The following is a 27,749-nucleotide window of genomic DNA, read 5'->3' as shown; positions in this document are numbered from 1 at the left end:
TAAACAACAAGCCACTCCCAGCAGTTCCTCCCCGCGCTTGGGTTTCCAGAGAAGGACTGTATGCTGGCCCCTGCTAAGGCTGCAGTCCTTCACTACCGGAGAGCCCTGAGCTCGGCTATGCGAATAGAGGGGATCCTTTGTCAGTGGGGCTCCCTCTTCTCTGCCTGACCTGGGGAGCCCAAATCCCCACACCCTCTACCTGAGGAATGTACAGTCCTAAGGGAAACTACAGGTTGTCCAACTCCCTTTATCCCAGTCAGAACCCGTTCTGCAAGCATCTGGGATTCCTGGAATGCCGCCCCGTGCTAATGAGGTATCTCAGTACCTTAGCCCCCCACCCCCAGCCAGTGACCCTCGTCCACCCTGAATATTCCTATCTCTACCCCAAGTTCTATATAACCCTCCTTCACCCCCAATAAAATTGATCTGCGTCCCTGAAGCTGATCCGAGTGCCATCTTCGTACTGGCTTGTGAGCTCCCCATCTGTCGTCACCTGTTCCATTTGCCCTCGTGGACTGATAGAGGCCCATGATACCCAGGAGCAGAGGGGGGTCACAGGTGTAGATTGGAAAGAGATTGGAAAGCAAAAAAAAAAATTAAAAAAAAAAAAATGCCTTTGGGTAGGACAAGAGAAAGCCCCAGGCATGAGAGGCGTCACGGCCTTTGAAAGACTGCCTGGCAGCCTGGTGATAACGGGTGCATTTGAGGGCTCTTTCAGGTAAATTCTTTTCCAACTGGCAACGCCTTTGCCAGGAGACATCTGTTGGGATTGAGTGATCATCTGCTCCTTGATCAAAAAGCCTTGGCAGAGAGAAAAAAGAGACAGAACCTGGGGGGTGGGGTGGGGGTGGGGGATCTCAAGCAAAGGAGGTCTACTTGAAGAAGACAGAGGAAGTTTTCAGCTGGCTAACCCCCTACTGCCCACCCAGCCTCCCCTAACCCTACACTGTACGCTTTAAATAGCCACCTCTCAACCTGAAATAGCAGCAGCCGAAAATCACTCTCACTTCATTACTCCTGCTGAAGTCTGTGCTTACTGGAGAGAGGAGACTGAAAAAATTTAAGAGCCAGAGTGCAAGGCAGGTGTGGTGAGGCATCCCTTTGCGTCTCAGGACTCAGGAGGCAGGGGAATGTCTGTGTCATTAAGGCCAGCCACGTAGGCCTACACAGTAAGTTCCAAAACAGCCAGAGCTACAAGACACTGTCTAAAAATTTAAAAAAAAAAAAAAATTTAAAAAGGAGAGAAAAAAAAAAAGAAAAAAGAAAAATGGGGGCTATCATCTTCCCTCATGGCCTTTACCTCCCTTGAAGGTAAATCCAGATAAAATGAAAATGAACTAAGATGAGCCAGTGACAGATGGATAAAGAACCCCAGCGTCTCCATGGATAACTCAGACGCCGGAGTTAAACAGTATCTCTGGGTCTCCAGCATTCTGCACTACGGCATTTTCAACCTTCCATTCCCTTATTCCTTTGAGTATGCACCCCCCCCCGCCACCCCCCCTCGCGACAGCTTTAGGTCTCCACTTGCGACCCTTCCATTCTTGATCTCTCGAGAGCTTTGCAGTTCCCTTGTTTTCCTCCTCTCGCCACTCCAAAGTCCACACTAAAGCCCTCTAATTCGTCTACCTCCACGAGGGGAAGAGAGCATTCCTTGTCCCCTTCCAACCATAGATGCTCCTTTCTCAATATGACTCGACTCCTGTTTTACTCCCCCTTTCTCAGCCGCCCCTCCCCCACAATGCCAGCCGCTGCCCCCTCCCCCTGCCATTATGCTCAGCTTCCTGATTCTCTTCAGAACCCACTCGTCCAGTTCCTTTCAGCGTCTCCTCCAGTCACCAGGTCTCTCCCACCAGTCTCCAGACCATTTCCCCCAAACCTTTCTCTCTGTCCATTAACACTCCTCTTTCCCAGCATCCCCCTAGGTCCCTCCCCACCCCCCATCTCATCCTCCTCGGCCCCTCCCCGGCGACTCCAGCGGAAGGCACGGGCGTCGCCAGCACTTCCAATCTTTCTCATCCCTCAATCCGTCCCAGGCTACCTGCCAGGCCGGGCCGGGGTGGGGCCGCGGGTCCTCGCGCTGCCAGCAGCCTAGAACCCGTTGCGCGCCAACCGATTCCTCCGTCCCCAACGAGATAAACACTGCCAGACTTCGTCTTTCCGGCGGGCGGCGGGACGCGCACGTGCAGTTAGAGCCCTGGGCCCGACGCCTTCAGGGACTTGTAGTCCACAAATTACTTCACGGTCGGGAGCTGGGGCGGGGGGCGGGGAGGGGGCGTAGTTGTGCGCACGCGCAGAGTAAATCGAGCGCCTGAGGGTCCCTGGGTAATGTAGTTCTTTGTTTTCCAGGCAGGGGTGGGGGGGATGGCGGAGGCGGGGCAAGAGGCGGACTTCTTGTTCTCGCTTGCGTCAGTCTTGGGCACGGGGCGGGGCTGGAGGACTAAGAGTCTCAGCACGTCCTGCCCCGCCGGAAGTGAAGGTGCGGGTCCGGCTGTGGGCTGAGAGGGTGAGAGGCGCGAGGAAATACCAACGCCGAGAGTCAGTGGGGGCGGGTAGGGGACGCTGCAGCTGGGACCATTGAAGGGGAGCCCCTGGGCCAGAAGGGCTTTTGTCAGGCGGTACTGCGGTGCCTCGGAGTAGAATGGACGAGGGGCGGGGACGCGCAATCGTGGGCATTCTGTTTGGCTACCAGCAGTTACCAAGCCGGGGCGGGCGTGACGAGAGGGGCCGAGGTTCTGGAAAGGGTCTCTTGGGAAGTGGTCAAGCACTCCGGTTTTCTGTTTATAGGACTCGGGAGAATTAAAGACTAGTGGGCTCCAGTTCAATACGAGAAGCTAAACTTAAGACGGAGAGGCACGAGAGACAGGGGAGGGGAGGAAGATGTAAGACCCGTGAGAGAGGGAAGTGGGCTTCATGAACGTGAAAGGAGACCTGGTTTCAGCCAAGCCCTAATCATGCCTTTCTGTCTTTGCAGCCCCTGCCCGGATGGCAACAGTAGTTCTAGGGGGAGACAGCATGGGCCCTGAGCGTATCTTCCCCAATCAGACTGAGGACTTAGGGCCACATCAGGGTCCTACAGAAGGAACCGGGGATTGGAGCGGCGAAGAACCCGAGGAAGAGCAGGAGGAGACAGGAGCAGGCCCAGCAGGCTACTCGTACCAGCCCCTTAACCAAGATCCTGAGCAAGAAGAGGTGGAACTGGCCCCAGTGGGCGAGGGGGAAGACGGAGCCGCTGACATCCAAGATCGGATTCAGGTATGGTGGAGGGAGTTGTTGCTGAGCAGGCAGGTAACAGATTGCACGGTTTCACAACAGGTGGAGCTGGACACAAATATCTTGTCTGGTTCTGCAGGCCCTGGGGCTTCACTTGCCAGACCCACCATTGGAGAGTGAGGACGAAGATGAGGAGGGAGCCGCGGCACTGAGCAGCCACAGCTCTATCCCCATGGACCCAGGTGAAAACGGCTCCCCCTCTCATTTAGGAACAGTTATGGAGAAAATGGAATGGCTTAAAGCCAATCAGAATCGGGCATGGTGGCACGTGCCTTTAGTCCCAGCACACAGGAGGCAGAGACTAGCAGATCTGAGTTATCGAGGCCAGCCTGGTCTACAAAGCAAGCTCCAGAACATTGAGAGCTGTTGTATAGAGAAACTTTGTCTCAAGAAAACAAAACAAAAAGTTAGAGGACCTTATCCCTAAAATGAAGTCAGTTAACAGGTTTTTGTAGACCTCAGAATCTGGGTGAAATGCTGTTTTGCTAGATCTGGGAACGGGAAGGCCTGGTGATAACGAGCACTTGGCGGCTCCAGGAGTCCTGGGTTGATTTCAGGAATAGAGAGGAACTGGTGCCATCGTCTCTTTCCTAACGAGCCTTCGGCTGTGCTTTCAGAACATGTAGAGCTGGTGAAAAGGACAATGGCTGGAGTCAGCTTGCCTGCACCAGGGGTTCCTGCCTGGGCTCGGGAGATATCGGATGCTCAGTGGGAAGATGTGGTCCAGAAAGCCCTCCAAGCTCGGCAGGCATCCCCTGCCTGGAAGTGACCACACAGAGAGCTGCCTTATCTCCCTACATTCCAAGCCAGGACCAGCACAGGACTAACACAACTCTGGTTCTAACATCATCTTCCTGTGCCCCCTCACATCAAGGCAGACCAGACCTCTCAGAGACCCACTTTATTCAGTTCTGTACATATGGGGACATTGGCCCAAGCCCAACCCACCTTAGCATGGATCACTCTGTGGAGAATAAAGCACCCTATGTACACAGCCAAAAGCCGCATTACCTGTGCCCCTGAAACCTGGTCCAGCCTCCCCAGTCCTTTGCTTTTCTGAGTGCCCAAAGGGTACAGGTGAGGGCCTGCCCAGCATCAGCATAAACAAGGAAATAAATAGGCGTTGCAGGGAGCCATGCTTGGGGCACTGCTCCTGCTTCCTTCTTTACAGCTTTGGGAACCCACAGCACAAAGGAAAGCAGTCAGCCGCAGGGTGGTCCCTTCCAAGTGTGTGATCCCAGGACTGCTGCTTGCCAAAGTGGGGCAGGGTAGGTGGTTTACTCTCCCCACCTCAGTCCACTGGGCCCTATATTCACCTAGCGTCCTTAACACACTTCCCTCTTAACCTCTGTGCTGTCTTGGTTAGGCGGAGGATAAAAGGAATTCACACACCACCACCCCTGCCTGCATGATGCTAGGTCTAGGGGCCTATTTGTGCTGCTGGGGTCACTGTCCTCCAGCTCTTCACTCCAGGGGCCAGTGGAGTTTGACATAACTTTAGGGATAGTCTCCTGCTTGACCCTGCAGGGAGACGAGAGGAGCAAGGGGTTCCTGTGTGTTTCTCAGAACAGTTTCAGGTAGCTGTGGGGTTAGGAGCAGGGGGACAGGCACCCCCAGGTTGTCTAAGCACTGAGCACTCAGTGCTCAGCCTGTCTGTACTAGCCACAGGGAGGCATGAACACGTCTAGGGGAGAAGAGGGAGCACACTGGGCATCCCTACTTCTGGTGCCTGCGTCCTTTAGAGTAGCCAGAGAGGTGCTGTTTTGCCCCGGGTCAGCCATAAGGAGCAGAGGATGGAGGGCCGGGCTGCCCCAGGGCTGGGTGGGCTGTGACCCTGCAGGAAGGTGAGGGGTCAGAGAGCCTCCTGGCTGGCAGTTAGGAAGTCTTCTGCCCGCTTGTGTGCCTCTAGCGCCTTGATGGTGTACACGTCCTGTGGCAGCTCTGACTTCCTCCGGAGCAGCACTTTCTCCTTCTTGATGTCCTTCAGCATCTGGGGACAGACAGAGGGAGGCCGGGAATGGTGCCCAGTTCCCAAGACATTCAATTTCCTCCTCTGGTTCTGCTGGCTGTCTCCTCTCACTTCCAGACCTGTCACTGCTGTCCCCACCTGACCTTTGCCTCCAGTGCCCTCTCACCTGCACGGCCTCTGTTTCCACTGTTCTCTTCAGAAGTTGGATGTCCTCTGCTGTGGGGGTCTCCGTCTCCATGGAGTACACAGGGGGCAGCGGTGGAGGGGCTCGGAACATAGGGTACTGAGGGGGCAAGGTATGGACAAACGGTGAGCAGCACGTCAGAGCCCTTTGTGGCCCTGTTGGCCTTATTCTTGCTCTCTGCAGCTTTTAGGACTGCCTGCCTTGGGGCAGTGGCTAAAAGCCTCACCTGGGGATTGAGCCGGGCCAGCTCCTCAATCTTCTGCCACATCTCCTCTCTTTCCTTCATTCGGAACCGGCCCCTGAGGGAGGAACATTGGGTGGGGGTTGGGGATGGTGAGCTGGAGGTAGGAGGGACCAATCCTCTCGGGAGGGGGATAACTCACTTCTGCTTCTCCGCCTTGTACTGTTGTGTGCAGTCGTCGAACAACTTCTGGTTCATCTCCATGAACAGCTTCAGGGCATTGTAGATCAGTCCATGGATTGTCCTGCCACCAGAGAAAGACGGCGCTCAGGAGGCCAGGGCCTGCCATCAGTGCCAGCCAACCCCAAGGTGTGTGGCTCAAAAGCTTTCCCATTTACTGCTCCCTTTCACAAACCTATCCACTGCAGAAGCAGCTAACTGACTAGATGACAGGCCCTGAGGCATTCAGTGGTCCTTACAGACACTGGCCCCACATGACGGAACCTTCCTTGGCTCATGCTCCATGGCTACCCAGGAACATGGCAGACTGTCAGCACCACACAGTCGGCTTTCGGCAGGAAAGCCTTTACAGCTTGAATGCTAATTCGCCTTTAAGGCAAACCACACAGTTCCCGCCAGCCTAGGCTGTGGTCGGCTACAGGTACTGCAAGGGTGTCTCGGCACCTTTTCTTGCCAGTCAACCCTCACAGTCCTACTTAGTAGTATTTGGTGGGCACCAGCTCTGCTCGCTGAGTGTCCACGTGAGGTCCTGAATGCCCAGGTCCCACCGTCAGCGCAGCCCCGGGGCCCTACTTGTTCCAGTGGCTTTTGGAGTTCCTGTAGAGCGCGGGAAACATGATGGGGAGGACTCGGGCAGCATTGTCGCTGATCAGGCTCATGATGTACTCGTTGTTCCAGTAGTAGAGGGCGCGTTCTGCCACCTGGTGAGAAGTGGGGTTCAGCGGGCGCTCCCTGCTCCGCCACCAAGTCTGGGAGACAGCGGGTCTGTCTTACCTGGAAGTGGGGGCTGGAGACGCACTTGGCGAGCTGGCGGAAGAGAGGCTCCATCACTTTGCTGAACTCAGAGGGCTCAATGACGTCCAGAATCTCCTCCAGCTCGTTCAGGAACATCACCTCCTTCGGGCTGTGGGTCTTAGGCCAGAACTTGAGCAGCCCCACAATCACCTGCGGGGACGACGTGAGGGTGAGACTGTAACCCTGCTCAGCTCTCTGCGAAGCCCTTCTGGTGCCTTCCCTTGCCTGCCTCAGCCAGGCTCATGGCTTCTCTGGCTTGGACCTGTCTCTTGAGTACACAGGCCTCCTGAGCATCCGCTTTATCGCTTGTATTAGACTGAGTATTTATACCCGGTAGTTAGCCTGGAGCCAGGGGTGTTGCTGAGGATTAAAGCTCTTGCCTGAGGTGTATAAGGCCACAAACAACAGAAACAAATCCAGCAGGTACAGATGAGCCAACACTGCTGCTGACTGGGGCCCCAGAAAGGAAATTACCGGCTCAGTGAGGCTGCTCTCCTTCTCCAGGAACTGGACCACACAGTACGCCAACTGCAGAAGGGTGAGGGCGGGAAGGACATGAGCTCTCAGAGACAAACCCGATCCCAGGAGGGAAGGGGAAGGGGAAGGGTAGAGGATTTACCACAGCCACTCCTCTGTGGCAGCAGGAACCCCTCCCTCCCTTTGTCTCCCAGGTGAGGGCTCCTCCGAGGATGGCAGCTCACCTGAGGGTGGTACACACTCAGGGACTTGACTTTGTGAAGTGGGAGCAGGACGCGGATGAGGAACATCTTGTGCTCTTCCTTCAGGGGCAAGGCAAAGCCATTGATGATGCTAGAAGTCAAGGGGCATTTTTAGGACAAAGGCTTATATTCAAGCTCAGTGTGCCCATGCCCCAATCTTCCGTGGCATCTGCACTCCCCACTCTCACCTGCCGAGGATCTCCAGGAGCTCAGCAATCCCATTGTGATGTTCAGTCTCGTAAATGAACCTAAGGGAAGAAGCCCTCTTGACACACTCTCCCTCCCGCGTTCTGCAGTCCTCCCCGCATTCCTGACCCCATTCCACCTCAGCAGGGCACGGCTCTTTGCCTCACCTGTAGAAGATGTGGTTGATCTGCCTACGAATATAAGCCCGGAGCCCCAAAAACTTGCCATAAATACGATGCAAAATGGTCTTGAGAAAATCCCGCTCTCGAGGGTCCTCGCTATCAAATAGGTCCAGGAGCTAGAATCAGATTAGGGAGAGCAGGGGATGAGGCAGCAGCCAGAGGCGGCGTTGGCTGGGGTCACCAGGGTCTAGCCCGAGAGGTCCCAATGTTCTCTGGGGCGTGGAGAGAACCACTTTGTTGCTCCCCTGCCCCAGTTACACTAGAACTTTCTTTGGAAGCCTCACAGCAGACTCTACTGAACTCCCAGTGTAATCAGGGTAAGGGCAGCAGCTTGAAGGCCTATGGGGCTACAGTTCATGGGGAGGGCAGGAGCCGCACACTCACAGCAAGTACAAACTTCTGGTCAATGTACTTCTTGGCTATGTTTGGCTGGAAATCTGGAGACTCCAAGAAACGTAAGAAAAACTCGTACACGAGCTGTGGAGGAAGAGAAGCATCACTGAGACGTGACACGGACTGGGAGGTGCCCATTGCTGCAGGCCTGAGTGACCCTGTTTCCTGTAGCCAGGCCCATCCTGTCCCTTTGCCCTGGTACCTGGAGATGTGGCCAGGCAGCTTCCAAGGTAGGCTCATCTTCCTCAGGGTCAAACTCAGCTCCTGTGGGATTCGATGAAGGAGGCAGCGTCCGGAAGAGATTCACTGAAAACTGAGGGGTGAGCCCAACTTAGAGCACTGTCTAGGCTTCTCCAGGGGGTCCCCCCGCCCCCCACCCCGTGTCCTGTCCTCGCGCCCACCATGGTGACAGCCTCAGGGTAGATGGCCTCGGTGACGACATCACGGCTGTGGGTGATATACTCCACCATCTCATTGAGTCCTGCCCGCTTCACCTCTTTGAACTTGAGGTCACTGAGTGGGTCTGACACGAAGTCAAAGAGGACACAGCACTGGCGCAGCTTCTGGATAAACAGCTCCTCACGTTCCTGGGTTGGCGAATCTGTGGAGGTCCTCAACAGTGAGGTGCGCCCCACCGTTCTCCATGCATGTCCCCTTTGGGCTTCCCCTTCCGGCCTGACACCATCTGCTCCCTGGCACTCCAGTCACGGTTGTACCTCTTACATGGATAGTACACCCCTGAGTCCCAGCCCGGCTCCCCCGTCCCTGGCCGTCTGTGAGTACCTTTCAAGGCAGGAAGCTTTTGGAGTTCCCGGTTCTTGCTGAGGTTGAAACGGGAGGAGCTTTGGCGGCGTTCTTTCTTGACAATCTGGGGACCCCCTGAGTACTTGATCTTGCTGAGTTGTGTGGGGGGTGGTGTGCTGTTGCTGGGGCGCTTGTTGGATGATGGTGGCTGAGGCTGGGGCTGGGGCTGGGCCTGGGCCTGAGCATAAAAGTAGTTTGTTGGAGCCAGCGCTCCAGGAGATGCCCTCAACCCCGGCCCTGACATCTACCATCCCTAGCCTATCCATGCGTGGAGAGAGAGAGGTAGTGAGCTGTCCCCGCCCAGGAGCTAGGCCAGGGACAGAGATAACGGGTTAAAGCTGCAGAAGGCAATGCCAAGTCCTCCTATGTAGTGGCAGCAGGGTTGCATGCAAGCGTCATGAGCAGGCAGAAGTGACGTCGTTATCAGGGCTTGTCTGCCATGTGCAAGAACAAATTCAATCCTCAAGACAGGAAAAATAATTGAGGCCTAGGTATAAGAATTGCCTGTGAGGCTGCAGGAGGTACCTTCTCCACAACGCAAACGCACTGTGCTGGGAGGGCACCTGGGAGGAAGCCCAGCAGGGCGCACACGTAACAGTTCACCACACACACCTCAGATTATCCAATACTTTATACCCTTCAATTAAAAAAATTAGTAAAAGAAATTCATTCTTGAGTCTTAGTACATTTCCTATTTAAAAACAAAAACAAGGCCAGGCGTGGTGGCACACACTTTTAATCCCAGCACTCGGGAGGCAGAGGCAGGCGGATCGCTGTGAGTTCAAGGCCAGCCTGGTCTACAAAGTGAGTCCAGGACAGCCAGGGCTACACAGAGAAACCCTGTCTCAAAAAACCAACAATAAAATAAACAAAAACAAAACCTCTGGGACCTCATGGCTCAGTGCATCTGAGCATGCGTTGCTCTCGTACAGAAGACCTGGGTTGGCCCCCCAGGCCCACACTAGCCGGCTCACAGCTACCTGCAGCTCTTTCATGCTCTCTTCCGGCCCCGTAATGGCCAAGGATACCTGTGGCGCACATACATGATCTAATGCAGACAAAACCCGCACATACACAAAAGCAGTCCTTCTCGTTCATTTTGTTCTTTGAGACAGTATTTCTCCGTGGGATGCTTGATGTCCTGGCTGAATAATAGATCTTTAAAAACGGAAAACTAGGTATTATGCCCCTGTGTTAATTCCAGAATTTGGGAGGTAGAAACACAAAGATCAACAGCTCCCAAGCCAGCCTGGACTGCACAGCAAGACCCTGACTTAAAACAACAAGCCCCACTAAGCTGAGTGAGCGTGGAGGCACTCACCTGTAATCCAGCTAGTACGAAGGCTTAGAGCGCCTGGCATGGTGGCGCACGCCTTTAATTCCAGCACCCAGGAGGCAGAGGCAGGTGGATTGCTGTGAGTTAGAGGCCACCCTGGTTTACAAAAGGAGTCCAGGATAGCCAAAGCTAAGACAGAGAAACCCTGTCTCAAAAAACAAAACAAAACAAAACAACCCCCCCCCAAAAAAGGCTAAGAGGAGGTGGCCTGAGCAACTGAGTGAGACCCTGACACAAAGGCAGTGGGCACATAGCTCTGTAGTGGAGTGTCTACCTAGCCCTAGGTCCAATCCCTAGTATGGCAAAAATTAATTAATTAAAATAAATAAAAAAATAAATTACATGAAGCATGTGTTCGATCTGGGTATATGAGAGGGAAAGGGAACAGCGTTGGCTCAGGCCTGCAGGTCCAGTGAGGTTCAGTACCACTCTGGTCATCTGGTGCTCTCTGCTTCAAACAACCCTAGAGAGCTGGTTTGACTGAGGTGACACATGGAGGGGGAGAGAGGGCACCATACACTCCCACTGTGACCAGCAGCCCTGGACCTCGGGTACCTTCCTACACATAGAGTGGGTTACGCCTTGAGGGAAGAAGGGAGAGAGGAGGCTGGGGGTTAGTGGTTGGTGAACACGTGGACCCCTCCCTGCCACATGTACCTCACTTCCCTGCCTTAGGACAAGCAAACTCTCATCTGTAGTGCCTAAAGTTCAAGAACAAACAGCTGGGCAGTGGTGGTGCACGCCTGTAATCCCAGCACTTGGGAGGCAGAGGCAGGCAGATCACTGTGAGTTTGAGGCCAGCCTGGTCTACAAAGCGCATCTAGGACAGCCAAGGCTAAACAGAGAAACCCTCTCTTGGAAAAGAAAAAAGAAAACAAAGAATACACTAAACCTAGCAGGTTTGCTTGTCCCTGTAACCCCAGTATTTAGGAGGCAGAGAGGCAGAAGGATGGCCATGAGTTCCAAGTCAACCGGGCTAATAGTGAGATTCTGTTTTAAAACAAGAAGAAACCAACCAAACTATACGGAGAGATGGCTCAGTGGTTAAGAGTACTTATTGCTTTTTTTTTTAACTGTGCATTTGTGCTGTATGTATGTCTGTGTGAGGGTGTCGGATCCCCTGGAATAGGAGTTGCAGATAGGTGTAAACTGCCATGTGCGTTCTGGGAATTGAACTGGGGTCCTCTGGAAGAGGAACCAGTGCTTTTAACCACTGAGCCCTCTCTCCTGTGCCCCAGAGAACTTACTGCTCCTAACCTCTAATACAGAGCATTGGAGTTCAGATCTTAGCACCCACATCAGTTAGCTCACAAATGCCTGATCCAGGAGAACCGAAGCCCTCCTTCTGGCCTGCTGGAAAACCTGAACATGTATTTTCTTTTTTTTGGTTTTTCGAGACAGGGTTTCTCTGTGTAGCCTTGGCTGTCCTGGACTCACTTTGTAGACCAGGCTGGCCTCGAACTCACAGAGATCCCCCTGCCTCTGCCTCCCGAGTGCTGGGATTAAAGGCGTGTGCCACCACGCCTGGCTGCCTGAACATGTATTTTCAACACACAGACACACACACACACACACACACACACACACTGTCTGCATTTAGCCCCCAGCTCTAGCACTTACTAGCTGAGTACACAGCTTTCGGGGCTTCAGTGTCCTCCTCTGTGCACTGAGGTTGCCAACAGCGCCTATCTTAGAGGGCACAGTAAGAACGAAGCAAGCAGCACCTGACGCACAGCAACTGCGCCTGCGATTGTTTTTATCTCTATGCCTGGGTCCTAGGACTGCACCCTAAAAATGCCTCCCGCAGCCAGCCCACTCAGATCTTTCAGGAATCCCACCTCTTCCAAAAAGCGACTGGGCTCACTGTGGCCCTAGGCTGCTCACCTCAACCTCCTGTCTGCCCCTCTGTCTCTGTAGCTACTCACTCCAGTAGCACCTCTTGCTTCGTCTATTTTTTTTAGCCCCTGTCCCCCACAGATGGGGTTTCTTTATGTAGCCCTGGCTGTTCTGGAACTGCTCTGTAGACCACGTAGGTCTTCAACTCAGACCCGCCTGCCCCCCCCCCCCCACTGCTGGATTAAAGGCGTGCACCACTGCACCAAGCCCTCTGGGCTTTTAAATTGATCCTCTTGCCTTAGTGTCCAGAGTGGTGGTGCTGCAGGCACGCTTGGTCTGTGTTTGTCACTCCTGTCAACTAGAGCAGAGGCCTCAGCCTTCCTGACGCTGCGGCTCTTTAACGCAGCTCCTCGTGTGCGGACCCCAGCCATACAGTTATTCCATTGCTACCTCACACCTGTAAATTTGCTAGATGTGAATCATAATGTAAATAATGGTGTTTCCCGATGGTCTTAAGCAACCCCTGGGAAAGGGTTGTTTGACCCCAATGGGGTCACAACCCACATGTTGTGGTTTCTGGAAAGCTAGAGCCCTGGTTTGTAACCCTCTGGGTACCCTAGTGGTGGCATCCAACAAGCATTCGTGGATGTTTGGTTGAACCAAGGCTCCTCCCAACAGGCCCTTCTTGACTTGTCGCCATGGAAGTCCTTAAAGCATTGTTCTCGACCTGTGGGTCTCAACCCCTTTGGGGGTCAAATGACCCTTTCATAGGGGTCACATACCAGGTTTTTACAACAGTAACAAAATGACAATTATGAAGTAGAAACAAAATATGTGTGGTGGCGCACACCTTTAATCCCAGCACTCGGGAGGCAGAGGCAGGCGGCTCACTGTGAGTTCGAGGCCAGCCTGGTCTACAAAGCAAGTCCAGGACAGCCAAGGCTACACGGAGAAACCCTGTTCGAAAAAACAAAATAATAATAATAATAATAATAACACCAACAATAATAATTTATTGTTATTACTATTATTATTATTGCCTGGCTGGGGTCACACATGAGAAGTTGTACTCAAGGGTCAGTCGCAGTGTTAGGAGGGTGACAACCACTGCTAAGAGGTGTGCTTTGTATAGCAGCAGCCACAGCACAGTAGACACAGGATATTTGGCACCTTGACAAACCTCACACTGGGACCACACTGAGAGAGAGGGTGCTCCTCCCAGAGAGGGAAAGCAGGACCTCAATTTTCTGTCAACAAGAAGGGAGGTTAGCTAGATCAGCCAGTCGTGGTGCTGTACACCTTGAATTCCAGCACTGAGAGGCAGGGTCAGGATCTCTGCACATTTGAGACCAGTGTGGTCTACATAGCAAGTTCCAGGACAGCCAGAGCTACACAGAGAGACTCTGTCTCAAAAATAAAGATAGATCATAATTTTCCAACCACCGTCCAAGTAAGGTTTCAAGAGAACACAAGGTTACATGGATTGAAAACAAAATGTCCAATCCCAACACTCAGGAGGCAGAGGCAGGAGCATCTGTGTGCGTTTGAGGCCAGCCTGGTCTACAGAGCTAGTTCCAGGACTCCCAGGGATAAACGAACCCTTTCTCAAACAAACAAAGCAAGCAAGCAAACAAACAAACAAACAAACAAGAAAAAGAACAAAAAAAAAAAACCCAAATAAATAACTACACAAATAGAAAGTGTTGATGCCTCAGGGTCCCTCCCACACTAGGTCTGCTTGTATGCTGGTGTGGCTGGAGAGTGGACAAGTGGGCCGTCTGCTTCATCTCACTGGGTCATTCCAGGGTTTTGTTTTGTTTTTGCTGTGTGTGTGTGTGTGTGTGTGTGTGTGTGTGTGTGAGAGAGAGAGATATGTGTAGATACATGTCCGTGTGTGTGAGTGCTGGGGCATGAGTGTCACAGTACATATGGGTGTACATGGTAAGAACAAGGATGTTGCTTCTTAGCATCCATCTTGTTTGAGGCAGGGTCTCCTGTTCACTGCTGTGCATGCCAGGCTTGATGGCCTGTGGCTTCCAAGCATCGTCCTGCCTCTGCTCCCACTTGTTGGCTCACTAGCATAGGGTGTGTACCCGAGGATGGAGCTCTGGCACTCAGGCTTGTGTGCTGGTCCTTATGCACCAAGCCCAGCTCTCCTTGGACAAGGACCACCGCAGACCCCCAGTACAGGACACATCTGAGCGATAGCCAGCCATCTGGCGAAGTCCCTGACTACCAAGGCCCAATGAGGCATCTCCTCCCAGTGTCTCCTTCACATGCTTGTCAGAAAGCAATGTGTAAGCCTAGCATGGGAGCATGTAAGCCAGCACTAGGGAGGCAGAGGCAGGCAGATCTCTGTGAGTTTGAGGCCAGCCTGGTCTACAGAGTGAGTGCCAGGACAGCCAAGGCTACACAGAGAAATCCTGTCATGGAAAAAAAAAGTGTGGCTATGTCAAACACTCAAGCATTTATTCCAAATCCTCCAGTTTCTTCTAATGTCCCCACTGTCCTAGGGAGGGTAGGAGACGCAGGAGCCCGCTAAGAAATGCAGCCACCACAAGGGAGCTGACCGGAGACAACTCAGCCATTCTGCCTTCCAACTGGATGTTGTGCTGTCTAATCCTTCTAAGACTGCAAAGGACTCAAGTACCTTCCACTGCAAAATCTATGCCCACCTAGGAAGCCTTCAGGTACCCAGACCCCCTGCATTTACCTCCGGAGCATAGGTACCACCACACCAGTTTAGAAGGCACTGGGCATAGAACCCAGGGCTTTTTATATGGTAGGCAAGCATTCTGCCAACTGAGTTCCACCCCCAGGCCCCACTATAAGAAGTATTCTAGGGAGCTGGAGAGATGGCTCAGCAGATAAGATCACTGACTGCTCTTCCAAAGGACCCGGGCGGTTCAATTCCTAGCACCCACATGACAGCTCAAAACTGTCTGTAACTCCAAGATCTGACACCCTCACACAGACTACATGCAGGCAAAACACCAATGCACATACAATACAAGCAAATAAATTAAAAAAAAAAAAGAAGAAGAAGTATTCTAACAGAAAGAACATAAAATTAGTAGGAGCCAGGCGTGGTGGCACAGGCCTTTAATCCCAGCAGAGGCAGGCAGATCTCTGTGAGTTTGAGGCCAGCCTGGTCTACAAAGAGAGTTCCAGGACAGCCAAGGCTATTACACAGATAAACCCTGTCTCAGAAAACAAAACAAAACATAAAATAAGTAGGAAAAGAAGCTGGGCAAATGGTACATGCCTCTACTCCTAATTATGCAGGAAGCTAAGGCAGAAATCAAGACTTTGAAGCCAGCCTGGGCTACACAGCCAGACCATATCTCAAAATTAACTACAAAATGCACAGAGAGAACCAGACGGTGGTTTATACCTATAACTCCCCCACTCAGGAGGCAAACCTGAAATGTCACTGCAAGTTAAAGCCAACCTGGGCTACACAGCAAGATCCTGTGCAAAGCACAATGAAAAGAGGTAGGAGGGCAGCTCAGGCGGTACAGGCACTTGCCCCAGGACTGACTGACAGCCTGAGTTCTATCCCCAGCACCCAAATGGTGGAAAGACGGAATCAACTCCCGCCAAGCTGTCCTGTGACCTCTATGCAAAGGCACAACAAATACATAAATGTAATTTAAAAAGAAACCCAAAAGCACAGATTTCATGCTGTATCTATTGCAGCCTGATTTAACTGGGCAATAAATGAAGACCATTTTAGTTTAAACCCTGAGAACCACAGAGGCATCCTCGCCCACTGTCACATCCAGAGCTCCATCTAGCCGTGTTTAATTCTTTCCATCCTTCCTTTCTTCTCTAAACATCCGCTAAGCATTAAAGAGGAAAAGGTGACTAGGACATGGCCCTTGCCTTCAAAGAGCTCAGAGGCTGGTGGGTGGGGGCAGCCACAGAACAGCTAGCGGTACAGTGGAAATACCAGAGCGGAGACCACAAAGGCTCTGGAAACAGAGGAGTGGGCTAAAAATTCCCTAGAAGAAGGGAAGCTTAAAAAAAAAAAAAAAGATTTATTTTTAAATTATGGGGTATGGGGCTGGAGATGGCTCAGTGGGTAAGAGCACTGTCTACTCTTCCAGAGGTCCTGAGTTCAATTCCCAGCAACCACATGGTGGCTCAAAACCATCTATAATGTGACCTGGTGCCCTCTTCTGGTGTGCAGGCACACATATAGACAGAACGCTGTACATTTAATAACTAAATAAATCTTGTGAAAAAAATAACTATGGTGTGTGCGCACGCGTGTGCGTGCGGTTGTGAACTGCCTAACATAGGTGCTAGGGTTCTATCTAACTCAGGTCCTCTGCACAATCAGCACAGCTCCTAACCACTGATGCATCTCTTCCGTCCCTAAAGGGGTGAGTTTTGATTTAGCTCTTAAAGGATAAAGCTCAGTTAAGAAGCAGAGAGACAGACAGACAGACAGACAGACAGAGGAAATGAAGCAAGGCCAGAGCAGGGAGCTGCCCGGAGGGGGCCTGTTGCAGAGGCGCTTGCTGTTCCAGGAGCCTAGACTCCCGATGACACAGTAACTGCGGTAGACACTAGAAGAACAAAATGGAGCCAACTGAGAAAGGCTGTGGACTTTGGATTTTAACTTTGGGAGATGCCAACATTAATTTCATTTTGTTTTTAAACAGTGTCACACACAGCTGGGTGTGGTGGGGCACACCTTTAATCCTAGCACTTGCAAGGCAGAAGCAAGATCTCTGTGGATTTGAGGACAGACATGGCTGTTACACAGAGAAACCCTGTCTCGAAAAACAAAATAAAACAAAACAAAATAAACAACAACAAAAACCAGTGTCACACACTATAGCCCAAGCTGGCCTGGAACATGATGTGTACAGAGGCTGGCCTTGAACTCACAGCAGTCACCCTGCCTTGGCCTTCCAGGTACTGGGACTACAGGCATAAATGAGCTCACCTCAATTAAACCCACCACGCCTGGCTCACACTAGACTTTGGTGGGTTTGGCTTGGTTTGGGACAGGGTCTCTGTAGCCCTAGCTGGTCTGGAACTAACAATGTAGACCATGCTGGCCTTGAACTCACAGAGTGCCGGGATTATTGTTGTGGGCCACCTGCCCAGCTCAAATTACTCTTCAAGTAGAGAACTTGGCTGAGGGTATAGCTCACTGGTAGAGCACGGCTTTGTTGAGTGACAGCCTTGAGTTCAATCCCCAGTACTGGAAAGAAAAAAGGAGAAGACCATGAAAGCCACAAAGGTTTGAGGATGGGTAACTTTGGTCTTGGAGCTGAGGTGGGGAGACTGGACTGTCTCCTCCTCCCTCCATCCCTGCGCAGAGAGCGCAGGATGCTAAAGAGTCTATTGTTGCCAGTCAGAGCAGAGAAGACACATGGCAGAGGCAGGGCACAGTGAGTCTCACCTGACCCTCAAAGCCACCTTCCACCCTAGGATCCTCTTTTACAATCTTAGAGACAGAAGCGGGCGTGGTGGCACACGCCTTTAATTAATGCCAGCCCTGGTGAGGCAGAGGCAGGTGCATCTCTGTGAGTTTGAGGCCAACTTAGTCGACAGAGTGAGTTCCGGGACAGTCAGGGCTACACAGAGAAACCCTGTCTCAAAAAACAAACACAAACACATCTCAGGGACAGTTGTCGTTGAGCCCACTTATCCACAGAGTAGATGCTATCCACCCTGAGCCCCAGTGCACCTGTACAGCGGGTGTGGGCAAGGGCCTGGAGGAACGCAACGACAGTGAAGTGTGCATCCGAAGTATCAGGTAGTGCCCAGTACAACATATGCTTGCTTGTGTGTCAACTTGACACAAGTCCGAGTCATCGGAGAGGAAGGCTTGCCTCAGTTGAGGAAACGCCTGCATGAGACCCAGCTGTAAGGCATTTTCTCAGTTAGTGATCAGTGGGGAAGGGCCCAGCCCATGGTGGGTGGTTCCATCCCTGGGCTGGTGGTCCTGGGTCCCATAAGCAAGCAGGCTGAGCAAGCCATGAGGAGCAAGCCAGTGAGCAGCACCCTTCCATGGCCTCTGCGTCAGCCCCTGCCTCCAGGTTCCTGCCCTGCTTGAGTTCCTGTCCTGACTTCCTCCAATGATCTGGAGTGTAAGCCAAATAAACCCCTTCCTCCCCAGCTTGCTTTTGGTCATGGCGTTTCATCTCAGCAGTGGAAACCCTGGCTAATACAGCTAATTGAGCCGTGTCCCACTCAAATTTGTGTGGACCCTGAATCTTTGAATGGGGCTTTACTTGGAATAGGGTCTTTATAGATATATATAATCAAGAGAAAAGGAACTTCCACTGGACTGCATAGGATGTCCCTAGTGACCGGTGTCCTTTTAAGAGAGAAACTGAGATGGAGACAAAGATACACAGGGAGACTGCTGTGTGAGGGAGGAGCTAACATGACGCACGTAGAAGATGAAGAGCTGCCGGGGAGGAACAGAACAAACCTCAAACCTTAGGACAGGACAGGGCGATGCCCAGGGCCCACCTAAGCCAGGTGGGCATGGCAGCACACCTGTAACCAGGAACCAGAAGCAAAGACAAAACCCCTAGAACAGTGGTTCCTCCTGGTGCTGCGACCCTTTAACAGGGCTCCTCATGTTGCAGTGACCCCAGCAACAAAATTATTTCATTGCTACTTCATAACTAATTTTGCTACTGTTATGAGTGGTAATATAAATACAAATGACATGACCCCTTGAAAGGGTCAGCAACCCACAGGTTGAGAACCATTGCCCTAGAGCCAACTGCCTGGTCGGCCTGATTTCAAAATGGCCAGCTCCAGGTTCAGAAAGAACAGGTCTCAGTATATAAGGTATCCAGAGGTTGAAGAAGCCATCAAAAATAAGATAGCAACTGACGAGGACATTTGATGCCAGCCTCAGGCTTCTACATGCATGTGCATACACACTCATGCACTTCCACATGTGAAAACACATATACATACATGCACACGCCATACACTCATACATACACAAAAATTAAATTTACAACATTTAAATAAAAGAGGCCAATGATATGGTTCATTGTTTGTAAAGGGCATTTGCCACCGAGCCTAACGACCTGAGTTCAATCTCTGAGTCCTTCATGGTGGACGGAGAGAACCCACTTCCACAAGTTGTCCCCTGACCTCCACCAGTCACACACACACACACACACACACACACACACACACACACACACTCACTCACAGTAAAGAAATAAATAAATGTAGTGAGTCCAAAAAAAGAAAATGGAGATGTGGTCTTAAAAATAAAGACCAAGAAAAAATAAAAATAAAAATAAAAATAAAGACCAAGGTGGCCTTGAACTCAGTGACATGTGCCTGCCTCTGCTTCCCAAGTGCCAGATTAAAGTGAGCACAGCCACACGGCTTGCCAAATGGGAAGGTGTCTCAGAAGCTCTTGCAGAGTTCAGTTCCCAGAAACCATGTCAAGCACCTCACAGCAGCTTGTAACTCCAGCCTTAGGGGCTACTACTGGGGATACAACACCTCTGGCCTCTGCAGGTACCTGCACACAGATGTGCACAAACACACACACACTCGATTTAAAATAAAATAATAATTTAAGGGGCTGGAGAGATGGCTCAGAGGTTAAGGGCACTGACTGCTCCTCCAGAGGTCCTGAGCTCAATTCCCAGCAACTACATGGTGGATCACAACCATCTATAATGTGATCTGATGCTCTCTTCTGGCTTGCAGGTGTACCTGCAGGCAGAGCACTGTATGCATAATTACAAAAAATAAACCTTTAAAAAATAATAATACTTTAAAAACATCTCAGGCCTTGCCTCCTATGCTACCCTAACTTCAGACTTCTAGCCTCCATAACTGTAATATAATTAATTTCTGCTGTCTTGGACCACCTGGTATATGATAGTTTACTTTGGCTACCTTGGAAAAGTAATACAAAGTAACTGGTCAAAGTAAATTGTTAGGATTAATTGAAAAAAAGCTTCTGGCAAATGCTTGACATAGTGAGTTTGGCCAGAGGAGCTCGAAGGTCTACACTAGAAAAAAAGGGGCAGGGGAGAGCTTTGGTGAACATGTTTTAAAACCTTGGCCTCGGGGCTGGAGAGACAGCCTGGCAGTTAGGAGCACTGGCTGCTGTTCCAGTAGACCCAGGTTTGATGCCCAGCACCCAGGTGGCTGCTCATAACCACCTGTAACATGTTGGGGGATCTGGGTCCTTCTCTTCTGACCTCCACAGATGCCAGGCACGCCCACAGGACACAGACACACATGTAGGCAAAACATCCATATACAGAAAAAATAAATTAGTAACAAGAACAACACTATGGCCTCATAATCCAGCCCCCAGTGTCCTCAGCACCTCCCATCACCCCTCCATGAGTACCTTCTGGAAAAGCATGAAGTAAAATCCCTGCAGCCGCCTCATATGGACAAGCCCTGGGAGGCTTCCCATAAAAACAGAACCCAGGGGGAACCTGCCACCCTCCTTTTCTAGAGGGACGAGACAAAGACCATTTATGTGAGCGCCCTGCAGAAAGCCCAGCCGTCAGGCTCAGCACCCCCTCAGCCTCGCCAAGCCTTCACGGTCCCACTGACTGAGACCTCTCATCCAGCCCTTCACTCACCACACTCATGTGTGGTGCCCACACTGTGCCAGGCAAGTGTGGTCCTCCGGCAGCTCCATCACTGGTAAGCAGGACTTCACCAGGAACTATTTAACTACAGTTGTGAAGTGCAACCAAGGGACTAGGGGACAGAACTGCAACTCATAGGCGCCCTGACCACTGGGGATGACAGAAAGTGGTGATGGCAGGCTGCCCTAAGCAGATAATAACAGCGTGCCTGGTAACTGCAGAGTGTTAGGCAGAGGGAGCAAGGCCTGTTGAGTTTCTTCCTCTCTGAGTCTCTCTCGATGCTTTTTGCTTTTTGTTGTTACTTTTGGTTTTCATTTTTTTGTTGTTGTTGTTGTTGTTGGTTTTTTGTTTTTTGTTTTTTTGTTTTTTCGAGACAGGGTTTCTCTGTGTAGCCTCAGCTATCCTAGATGCGCTTTGTAGACCAGGCTGGCCTCGAACGCCACCTGCCTCTGCCTCCCAAGTGCTAGGATTAAAGGCGTGCTCCACCCTGCTTGTTGTTTTTAATATTGGTCACTAACTCTCAACTGTTTTCCCAGTAGGTCCCATCCTAACCTCTGAAATGGACACTGAGCCCCAAGGGTGTGTTCCAGCCACATTTGCTGTGGTGCACAGTGAGTGCATAGGTATGAGGCAAAAGCCATACAGCACCGTGCAGCTTCACCCCTCAGATCACGTCAGGTAGGAAGACCGTGACAGGAGCAAGCGGTTACAACATGCAGTGATAAGGACCAGTCCAGAGACTGTGGAGAGCACTATGGGAGCAGCCCCTTCCCCACAGCCGTAGTAATCTTTACATTGTTGATTTTAACTGCTGGAGCCCACAAATCGGGCAGGAAACCTAGCCTATTTCTTCTGGTTGCTTTGCAAGTCCTAAAACAATGGCCACTAATGTAAATGTTAGTTGACCCCCTCAAAGGGGACAGGAGCAACAAGTAGCCTGGGAAATCTAAATCCACAGTTAACTCCAAACACTTGTCAGTCAGTCTCATTTCTCAGAGAAGACACAAGACCAGCCAGAAACTAAGATTTCTACTTCCTGAACAGTTTAGAGCGGGAAGGAGGGAGCAGAGAGCCTGACAGCAAGAGCCTGACAGGGCCCCACACACTCACAAGGCTGTCCAGCGAACAGAACATCCCACTGACGATGCCCCAGACGCTGGAGGACATCCCGGAACATCAGCCCCTCTACTCTCTGGCTGTCTCGTTTGCCTGTTTATTGCTTTATAGCTCTAGATTGCTGAGCCGTGCTGACCTCTGTTCACAACTGTCCTTTGGTCACAGGGAGACCAAAAGCAGTGGACTCAGCCCTGCCCAACTCAGGGACACCAGCCCCACCCAAGCCCCTGCCCCACCCAGACCAATACCAAAGTGACTTGTCATCCCATGAGGCACCTACAGAGTTTTCCCCTTTTTGCCATGGCACCAAAAGTCCCAGCATCCCCCTACACACACACACACACACACACACACACACACAGATTTGAGTCAGGGTCTTGTTATATAACACAAGCTGGCTCAAATTTGTGATACTCAGCTTCCCAAATGATGAGTTCATAGGCTTGCAGAAACAGACTACACCATCTTTCCGGTTTGTTGTTTCTTATCCTAAGAAAAAGACATTCCCTCCCCACCCCACCCCGCCTCTTCTCTCTCTCTCTCTCTCTGTATGCGTGTGCGTGTGCGTGTGTGTGTGTATGTGCATGTGTGTGTATGCGTGTGTGTGTGTGTGTGTGTGTGTGCATGTGTGTGTATGCGTGTGTGTGTGTGTGTGTGTGTGTGTGTGTGCATGCATGTGATTCATGTATGTGATCTGTGTGTGTCCATACATGCACACTGAAAATTAAACCCAAGGCTTTAAGCATACTAAGCCTGAGCTGCAATGCTGGCCGTACCCTAGCCACTGAGAAAGGAGTCACCAACACTGAAAAGTGGCGGGCAGAAAACAACTTCCAGGGAATCTAAGAAATTTGGAAGAATTAGAGTACTTATTTGCTCTACACCAGCTAGATCCTGCCCAAGAGCAGTTGAGATTTGCTGTCCCTTCTAGGCAGTAGGAACATCCCTCCCTTCTGCTATGTGACTGTCCCCCACAGACCCTTCCCCACAGCCATCAAGGAGCTGCAGCTAATACTGAAATCAGGGCCATGTGATATCCTTTACCTCATCTGTGCTCTCCCCTCCGCCATCCTTGCTTGAGCTGCTGGGCTTGGCTGTGCCTTTGGCAAGCTTAGGGGGTTCCTGCTGGGAGAAGATGGAGTTAGGGTTAGTAGAGGCTAAGAGAAAGGATAGGTCTTACCTGAATCTCTTAATTTTTTTTTTTAAACTGGAGCTCAAACCAAGGGCCTTGCCAATGCCAGGCAAGCACTCTACCTCTGAGCTGCATCTCCAATCCCCTCCTAGGTCTTTATTTTAACTATGCACTGTCCAACTCAATCAATGAAAACCTATGTATCAGCTGGACATGGTGGCACACGCCTTTCAGAGGCAGAAGCAGACAATTCCAGGCCAGCCTGCTCTGAAGAGCGAGTTCCTGCACAGCAAGGGCTACACAGAGAAACCCTAAACATGACAATATCCTTTCATGTGTCTCCTCACCAGGCTAGTGAACAGCTTAGGGACGCCCTCAGTCAGGAGAGAACTAAGGTGAGATGGCTTGAAGGAACAGTGTCAGGGGACAAGCTGGTCAGACTGGCTTCTGGGCAACTTGGTCAGAGGTGCCAAAGGCTTCCACACCAGAGCAGAGCAAAAAAAATCACCTCTCACCCCCCAGGGTCACCCAGAAAGCCTCAGGCATTTGTGTAGTTGTCATATGCAGCACCCAAACAAGAGGGTGCTATTGGCATTTAAGAGAATGCTAATGGTATCGGAGGTGTCCCACCCAAAATGTTGAGTGCCTCCAGCAACAAGCACTGGGATAGAGACGGAGGTGAAGCCCTGAATTGTTAACTAACTGTGAGCACCAATCTAAAGGTTCCCTTGGGAACCTGGCAACTGGCTCAGAGCCCTGGCTGGTCCACATCTCTTCCCATGCTCTGGGCCAAAACAAAAGCAACCACACAGGGACAGGATGGGGAGAATGTGAAAGAGACTTGGGGATGCAGCTCAGACTGCAGGCTCATCACAAATCAATGCTGTGGCATCAGCTACAGGTCTTGGGACCTTCCACCGGGTTAACAGACCTATGGGGAGTGCTTGGCCCTGATGGAGCCAGGCTAGAGGGTCTGGTTTAGCCATGAGCATGAGCCGGTGGAAGGGGCAGTAAGAGACCCTAGCTTTTCTTAAAGGGAAATGCGGCCCATTCTAGCCATGTATTCAAAAGCTCAGCCTGAAATGCAACAGCTGCAGGAACTGGGCTATTAACAATAGAAGGGGGTAGAAGGAGGAGGGGAGGGGAGCAAGATGAAGCTTAACCAGCAGAGGAAGGGCTGCCATGTGCACTAAAGACACAGCTCATCTCCATGGACCCAGAGAAATGGGCTGGTGTCACAAGAGGACAGGCTGAGGCCTGTAACAAGGGTGGGTTTTCTCACGGTGTAGTTGCACGGACACAGGCTGCCCAGTGAAGCCGAAAACTCCTGGTCCTCAGAGTTTGAGCAAAGGCTGGTGACCTCCTCTAAGGCGCGCTGCAAAAGGACTCATGCCTTAGATGCGAGCTGGATCGGAGGACCTTGGAAATCACTTCCAGCTCTGAGAGTCTGCAATTCACCAGCAGCCAAGCCCCTTCAGTGACAAGTGTTAAATCAAATGATTGTGACTATGGGGGCAAACGGATCTCAGGGAGAAGAGAGTTCTGTGTGGGCTGGAACGAGGGCGGGGGTGGGGGGGGAGGCTTTCTGAGGGTGGAGAGGGGAAACCATTCCCCATTCCTGGATGGGGAGCAGCTTAAAGCTCTGTACAAGGGGCTGAGCACTCTCCCACTGAGTACTGACCAGGCTGGCTCACAGCAAGTGGTGGAGAGGTGGGGGGGGGGGAGTGCAAAAAAGCCAGCCAGGACACAACAGCAAAGTGACTGACAGCGTACACCAGACTTGGGCCCTCCCACAAAGCTGACCCTTCTTCATTCAAGTCTGGTCGCTAGATGTGATCATAGGCTGCTCAGTTTTCTTGTACCCCTCCACCCACCTCATGGCACTCAGCACGACAGGGAGTGTGCCTGAGACTCAGCTGCCTTGTGTGTGGGTGTGAGTGGGTGTAGGGGAACAGGGCCCACGAGCCTTGCTCCCTGTCTTCTGAAGAACAGGTGAAGCATGCCCGCGCACTCACATACACACACACACCATACACACACACACACACACACACACACACACACACACACACCACACACACACTGTGGCCCAGCCCAGCTGTCACACGATGAGAGGCACTGGGGTTTAGAGCCAGAACTGGATTTTGAGCTGGACTCTTATTAGTTATGTGAGGGTGAAAGGGTAACCAGTCTCTCTGAGACTCATTTTCCTCACCTACTAAACAAAAACAATGACAAGACCCTTAGTGCAGGCACACAAAATCCTACTGTTGACAGTACGATGACTATGAACAAGAAAGTGGGATGGAGCAGGGCTACTTCGTGCAGGAAAATGAAAGACCCAGGTCCAGTCTCAGAAGAGAAGGGTGATGATCCTCCCAAAGACGGACTCAGCACCAACCTACTAAGCACCCACTGTGTGTAAGGGAGATACCAAACCTTCAGGAGGAAGCCGAGACTTGAGCACAATTCATTCCCACCCAAGGCTGACCACACACAGTCTCTAAGTGGGCCCAAGTGAAGGCTCAGGGAAGACTCTGCAGGGGATTGGGACCAGCAGAGATAAAGGAGAAAGGGGACAGGTGACGGATGAGCAATGAGGAGCCTCCACCCACCTGTCTTTGTGCCTCCATCCTGGTACACCTCAGTCACACTGTCATCTCTCTCCCCCTCAGAACCTGAAGGAGGCCAAACGTAGCCAGGATTCCAGTGCAGGCGATTAAAGCTCACAAAAGGGCTTCATGAGTGCTTCCACGCACCCCGATCCACCAAGTCGCTCATGGCCTACGGAGGCCTAAGAATGTCTCCCCTAATTCTCAAGCATCTGGTAGGCAAAGGGCCTCTACGGATGGGACAGGACCAGGTCCATGGATGGTCAGAGATCTCACTTCCTCTGAACTCCACACCCCTCAGGTCCCAGCTTAGCTGTCTTGAGTGTGCAGTCTCCACAGCCGAATGACCGAACCACACTGGCAAGCCCACCCCCCACGGATAGGACCTGGGTCGTGAGTACACTCTGCCCAGCTCACCACCTACGAGACCATCACAAGCCCAGACTCTGAAAAGTTACGGTGACAGCCTGTAATCAGAGCCACATGGCAAACACACAACAACCCCAGGATAAAGAGTTTGATTGATAAGGTCAGAGATGGTAGCAAAGCAACTCAGTCAGGGGGAAAATGAACGCAGTCCACCTCTGGGGTCTTCAGGAGGGTGGACCACAATCCCAGGCCAGAGAAGAAAAGTCGGGGCAGGCTGGAACTGGTATCCCAGCAGCCCCAGATAAGTCTGTGCCTCAGAGGAACCACACCTGAATCAGATCTCAGCAACGGCAGGAAACAAAGGGTAGGAAAAAGCAGGGATGAGGAACAGATGAGGATGGTATGGAGGAAAGAAGATGGGGAAAGAAGGCAACATCAGGAAGTGGCCTGTGGGCCCGGGAGTGTGGCTCAGTGGTACTGCACTACTCAGCATGTGCAAAAACCTGGGTTTGATCTCTATCATTGCAAGTAATAAGGAAACGGTCTGTGTAAGGACACTATAACTAAGTGTGCATGTCCAGGCATAGCAGGACTGCAGGGTAAGAAAAAAAATTAAGAGAGAGAGAAACAAAAAACAAAAAAGCAAAAACTAAACCAAACTGAACAGGACAGATCTCTGCTTTAATATAGCTCAAGAGAGGGAGAAATTTAGCACTGGTGCAAAAAAAAAAAAAAAGGGAAATGCAAAGGTTATCCTAAGGAATAAGGGGAGGAGCCTGTTCAGATTAGAAACGGTGTCCTGTCTAGGGTGAGCATGGAAACCAGCAGATGCCAGTTAGGCACTTACACAGAAGAGCCCTCCAAGTTGGGAGACCTGAGATTGCAGCCGGGCCTCCAGCAGGATGTGTGACCTTGGACAAGTGCCTTCCCCTGACGCAGCCTCAGTCTCCTCATCTGTACCACCAAGGTACCATATTGCATGTGCTCAAAGCTCCCTTCCAGCACGACGTTCTGGGGTTCCATCAACAGAAGGAAGGGCTCAGTCCAGGCTTACAAGTTTGTGTGTAAAGGAAGACTCGAGGGAGGGGCCTAGGCCAGATTTGGCGGAGGAGAGGAAAGGCACAGCGGTTCTAGGTCAGGGGCTTGTCGTGGACGGAGAAGGGACTCTACAGAACTGTGGATGGGCCGCCTTTAGGCTGCTGAGGAGAGGAGGGAAGGAGCTGTGCAGGGCGGGGGTGGGGGGAGTACTGGAGGGAGATGCAGGCTTAGATGAAGACTGTCCCAAACCCGTGGGGGATCAGGGACAGAGGAAGGCGGGGAGAAAAGGCAAGAGAGTGAGCTGGGAGTGGAGCAGATCTGGAGGGGGCCGGGGGTAGGAGGGAAGAGGAAGGGAAGAGGGATAGGTGGGGGGAATCTGTCCGGGCAAAGAGGGAGAGCTGCTCCAGCTGCTGCACGGGCTGGGGGTGCTGCCAGCCGCGCGGCCCAGGAGCTGGCCGCGGGAGTGCTGCGGGGGGCCGGACCACAGGGTCAGTCGGAGGCTGTCCCGGGCCTGCCTTGGGCCCCTCCCAGAGCTCCGCGCAGGCCCCGCGGCGGAGGCGCCCGGGGAGAGGCCACGCTCACCTTATCCTTCTTCAGTTTATAGGGCATCGCGGCCGGTCCACACCCGGCCCGGTTCCTGCGGCCCCGCTCCGGCTCCGGCTCTGCTCGGCCGCACTCGGCCCGCTCGGCGTCTCTTCGCCACCGCCTGCGCGCTGCGCCCGGGCCGAGCCGTGGCTGTGCCTCCGATTGGCCCGAACTCTTACAA

At 52.0% G+C, this 27,749-nt stretch overlaps 3 protein-coding genes across 12 annotated transcripts in view; 1 reads left to right on the top strand and 2 right to left on the bottom strand.

Annotated features, from left to right (window-relative positions):
* The window catches only part of KLHDC3 (kelch domain containing 3), a 6,617-nt gene extending 4,439 nt beyond the window's left edge, over positions 1-2,178 (bottom strand). Inside the window, exon 1 of one of the 2 annotated variants that reach the window (XM_084753020.1) lies at positions 2,042-2,178. The gene's annotated coding sequence lies outside the window, so the exon portion shown is untranslated. The remainder of the gene's footprint in view (positions 1-2,041) is intronic. The other variant, XM_084753019.1, reaches the window with a different exon arrangement.
* MEA1 (male-enhanced antigen 1) lies at positions 2,115-4,274 on the top strand. 6 transcript variants are annotated; one of them, XM_084753042.1, is made up of 4 exons: positions 2,115-2,244; positions 2,975-3,255; positions 3,353-3,455; positions 3,891-4,274. In XM_084753042.1, exons 2-4 carry the CDS (start codon positions 2,986-2,988, stop codon positions 4,040-4,042), a joined length of 525 nt encoding a protein of 174 aa, XP_084609168.1. In that variant the 5' UTR covers positions 2,115-2,244; positions 2,975-2,985; the 3' UTR covers positions 4,043-4,274. The 6 variants fall into 6 exon arrangements, with proteins under 6 accessions (XP_084609168.1, XP_084609163.1, XP_084609164.1 ...); XM_084753037.1 differs by lacking the exon at positions 2,115-2,244 and adding an exon at positions 2,342-2,479; XM_084753038.1 differs by lacking the exon at positions 2,115-2,244 and adding an exon at positions 2,379-2,506.
* On the bottom strand, positions 4,160-27,749 carry PPP2R5D (protein phosphatase 2 regulatory subunit B'delta). 4 transcript variants are annotated; one of them, XM_084752998.1, is made up of 16 exons: positions 27,566-27,749; positions 22,877-22,957; positions 8,906-9,098; positions 8,524-8,723; positions 8,325-8,435; positions 8,114-8,206; positions 7,715-7,845; positions 7,550-7,609; positions 7,344-7,452; positions 7,117-7,170; positions 6,622-6,792; positions 6,421-6,548; positions 5,810-5,911; positions 5,653-5,725; positions 5,409-5,525; positions 4,160-5,263 (listed from the first exon to the last, which is right to left on the bottom strand). In XM_084752998.1, the coding sequence occupies exons 1-16, from the start codon at positions 27,590-27,592 to the stop codon at positions 5,126-5,128; spliced, it is 1,788 nt and encodes a 595-aa protein (XP_084609124.1). In that variant the 5' UTR covers positions 27,593-27,749; the 3' UTR covers positions 4,160-5,125. The 4 variants fall into 4 exon arrangements, with proteins under 4 accessions (XP_084609124.1, XP_084609125.1, XP_084609122.1 ...); XM_084752999.1 differs by having other exon boundaries at positions 22,877-22,954; XM_084752996.1 differs by having other exon boundaries at positions 8,906-9,104; positions 27,566-27,748.

This window comes from Acomys minous, assembly GCF_964271855.1.
Source record: "Acomys minous genome assembly, chromosome: 13".
NCBI classification, from domain to species: domain Eukaryota; kingdom Metazoa; phylum Chordata; class Mammalia; order Rodentia; family Muridae; genus Acomys; species Acomys minous.
The sequence above is the reverse complement of the archived record's forward strand: the minus strand, read 5'-3'. Positions and strand labels throughout refer to the sequence as shown.